Source organism: Macadamia integrifolia, chromosome 12 (assembly GCF_013358625.1).
Source record: "Macadamia integrifolia cultivar HAES 741 chromosome 12, SCU_Mint_v3, whole genome shotgun sequence".
NCBI classification, from domain to species: Eukaryota; Viridiplantae; Streptophyta; class Magnoliopsida; order Proteales; family Proteaceae; genus Macadamia; species Macadamia integrifolia.
This window is the reverse complement of record NC_056568.1, coordinates 30563862-30568044: the sequence shown is the minus strand read 5'-3', so window position 1 is coordinate 30568044 and position 4183 is coordinate 30563862. Positions and strand designations below refer to the sequence as shown.

Below are 4183 nucleotides of genomic sequence, written 5' to 3'. Positions count from 1 at the left end.
ATTCCTCCTACTCGCATCTTTCCTCCTACTCGCATCTTTCATTCTTTCATTTCTCTCCTCCCCCGACTCTATGCAGACTTTTTCCTATTTCGTTGCCTTTTTTATAGATCCATGTAGTTGACCCCATTAAGTTGGGATATGGCTGAGTTGTTGTTGTACCTTGTCACAGTCGATGCCATGTACCCCATGCTCTTTCTTTCTCCACATTAAATACCCAATATATGTGAATTGATTCCATAACATGGACTCTGGCATCACGACGTTTATTGGTGAAAATTTTCACTTTAGCACCCATGCTCTTTCTCTCTCTACATTAAATGTAAGATGTATAGGAATTAGTTTCCATGAGATGCAATTTGGCATCACGTTGTCTATTGATGGGAAACTACACTCTAGCGGCAAAGCAATTCCTACTTCATCACAGTAATTCGATGTGTAGATTCCACCCAATGCCCTCAAACATTGCATGCTATGGACCCCACACTCGTTCTCTCTCCACAGTAAATGTTCGATGTATAGGAATCTTATTCATAACATGTACTCTAGCGTCAGAATGTCTATTGGTGGGAAACTACACTCTGGCACCCACACTCTTTCTCTCTCCACATTAAATGTCCAATGTATATAGGAATCATTGCCACAACATGTAGCATAGCATCACGACGTCTATTGGTGAGAAACTGTATTTTGGCGTCAAAGCGATCCCAATTTTGTTTGAGTAATTTAATGTGCAAATTCCATCAAACTAGGAATCGTTTCCATGACATGCAGTCTGGTGTCATGATGTCTACTGGTGTGAAACTACAGTCAAGCTCCCACACTCTTTTCTTTCTCCACATTAAATGACTAATGTATAAGATTGTTTCTATAACATGTCTAGCGTCACGATGTCTACTGGTGGGAAACTATACTCTGGTGTAATAGCATCCCTACTTTTATTACACTAATTCAATGTACATATTCCATGCAACGCATGCCTTCTCATTGTCCATGCCATGGACCCCACGCTCTTTGTCTCCACATAAATAATCAATGTATAGGAATTGTTTCCATGACATGCACTCTAGCGTCATGATGTCTATTGGCGACAAACTATACTCTGGCACTCATGCTCTTTCTCTCTCCACATTAAATGGCCGATGTATAGGAATCGATTTCCACGACATGCACTCTGGCATCACAATGTCTATTGATGGGAAACTACACTCTAGCGGTATAGTGATTCTTATTTTGTTGTTGCAATTCAATGTGCAAATTCCATTCAACACCTTCTCCCAATCCATACCATGGACCCCAAGCTCTTTCTCTCCCACATTAAATGCCCGATATATAGGAATCATCTCCATAACATGCACTCTGGCATTATGATGGCAATTGGTGAGAAAGTACACTCTAGTACCCATGTGCTCTTTCTCTCTCCACATTAAATTCCCTATGTATAGGAATCGTTTCAACGTAATGCAGTCTAGCATTATGTTGTCTATTGACGGAAAACTACACTCTAACGTCAAAGCGATACCTATTTTGTTGTTATGATTCCACGTGCAAGTTCCATCCAACACCTTATAGGAATCGTTTCCACGACATGAAGTCTGGTGTCACAATGTCTATTTGGGAAACTACACTTTGGAGCCCACACTTTTTCTCTGTCCACATTAAATTCTCGATATATAGGATTGTTTCCATGACATGTAATCTGACATCACAATATCTATTAGCAGAAAACTACACTCTAACATCATATGGAACCTTATTTTGTTGCAATAATTCAATGTGCAAATTCCATCAATAGCTTTCTCAAGGTCCATGTCATAGACCTCTCTCTCTCTCTCTCTCTCTCTCTCTCTCTCTCTCTCTCTCTCCATTTCAAACCAATATTTAGGAATTTTTTCCATGGCATGCACTTCGGCGTCACGATGTTTATCGGTAGGAAATTACACTATGGCTCCTACACCCTTTCTCTCTCAACATTAAATGCCCAATGTAAAGGAATCATTTCCATAATATGCAGTCTAGCATCACGATATCTATTGGAGGGAAACTACACTTCGACATTATAGCGATCTCTATCTCGTTTTCATTGTAGTAATTTAATGTGCAGACTCCATCCTACGCCTTCTCACAGCCCACACCATGGACGCTATGCTCTTTCTTTCACCATGCTAAAGCATGATGTATAGGAATCATTTCCACGATATGCACTATGGCATCACGATGTCTATTGGTGGGAAACAACACTTTGGCATTATGTGAAACTTCTACCAAAGTTAATAAACTTGAATATTTTGGAGTTAATTATACAGTATGTTGAGATATTGATTTCTAAAGTTTTTATTTTTATAATTGATTTGATTTCACTTCTCTTGCTTTTATTTCCCTCGCAAATAGACAAAGCCTGCCTATCCATTTTCGGTCGAGAAAAGACTTGAAAACTTGAGAGTATTTGTGGCCAGGTATTGCTACAACTAGAAAATCCCAAGCCATTTCATTTTGGAGTACTTACAACATCTGAATGCCCAAAAAGCTAAAACTTTTTCTAATCGAACACATCTTTTAACTTGTCACCAAATATGAACTAGAAGAAAAATGAACTAATGACAAAGAAAACATATATTTATTTACTTCACCATTCGATGAAACACAAAGGCATAAGAACAAGATGGACGAAAAACAAGTCTTTAACAGTAAAGACTAAGAAGAGAGATACAAACACTTAGAAAGATGGATTATTATTAATAACAGACAACTCTAGGGCACGCAGTCCTAATTAAACAAGAAAAGAAATTGCATAATAGGAATGAACTTGCAGATAAGAGAGAGAAACCACAAATAGCAGACATCATATGATATATCTTGTTCAGGGAAAGAAAGGATTGGTCCAGATGTTATTATTATCCACATATTGCAAAACCATTTCATTGGGAGGGAAGCCCACTTGTTCATTGGGGTTCATCATATTCATATCCATGAACCAGTTGGTGGGGGTCAGTTGATGTCCTACATGCAGAGCCTCCATGGCCGCCACCTGATGATGATCTATTGCCGCCATCCTATTTTGTTCTCCTCCACCAACATTATTTCTGATCACTTCTCTAGGAGCACCAACAGCATTTGTAGCAGCAATAGTTACAGCATTAGCATTAGCAGCAGGATTGTTGTTCCTCATCATCATCATCCTGTGATGATCATGATGATGAATATCCATGGGGTTGGGTGTTGGAGTAAGGTTGGGGGTTGGGTTAAGGTTAGGGGTGGACATGGTCATGAAGTACTGGGGAGGAGGATCGGAAAGGGTTGGAAGAGGGGAATGAATAGTGGAGGGCCTATTGAGGAGTCCCATCCTATCTTTCATGGTCTTCAGTTTGGATTCGGCGATCCATACGATATCGGTGAGTGTCTCAAGCCCCAGATCATGCAAACCCTTTTGTCCTGCCAAGCACTCGAACAAGAGTTTGGTGTTCTCCTTCTCTCGGTTGTCCTTGGAATACTTCTTCACATGCTCCTTGGCCTTAGAGATCCTCTGTCTCAGGAATTCTTCCTGATTCAACATCTTTTTGCATTGTTCCATGTCAGGCATGTTCCTGAAACGAGCTAGAACGCGTTTGGCTTCCGGAGGGGAAGGCCAAACATCTGGCTCCGGCTCATAGGGTCCGTAGATGATGGCACAAGCACTCACCCCGCACAGTGTGCTCAGCTCACTCACCTTCTTCATTATTCCCCTCTTCCTTTTCTTGAAGGTAGCTCTCCTCGCTGAGTCATTTTGGATCCATGCCAGCTTCACCTTCTTCCTGGCCATTTCAATGTGATGATGATGCTATCGAAGGAATGAAGGAAGGAGGTGTGGAGGATGAAGGCATGAAGCCAAAGAGGAAGTCCCTATATATTGACTCATATAGCGCGTATAGTGTGACACTAGTGATTAATGGAGATATGATAAGAATGGCATTGATGGTCATAAAATACCCCTTAGGCCCTTACGTTATAGAATGCATTAAAGAGAGGGATTTTTGAAATTTAATTTTAACTTGCCTAATTAGCTCTCTCCCCTATTAATCTATGGTAAGAAATCTCAGATTTAAGAAATGGAAATTGTGATTTTATCATATATCACTTGGTTGTACGCTTGTACCCCTATAGCCACCTTCCTAATAGGTACGGTATTATTACTCTCTAAATATGGATT

At 40.2% G+C, this 4183-nt stretch overlaps 1 protein-coding gene across 1 annotated transcript; it reads right to left on the bottom strand.

Moving 5' to 3' along the window:
• Window positions 1–2592: 2592 nt before the first annotated feature.
• Window positions 2593–3907, bottom strand: LOC122058360 (agamous-like MADS-box protein AGL80). Its single transcript, XM_042621015.1, has one exon. The coding sequence runs from the start codon at window positions 3794–3796 to the stop codon at window positions 2858–2860; it is 939 nt and encodes a 312-aa protein (XP_042476949.1). The 5' UTR covers window positions 3797–3907; the 3' UTR covers window positions 2593–2857.
• Between the last annotated feature and the right edge of the window lie 276 nt (window positions 3908–4183).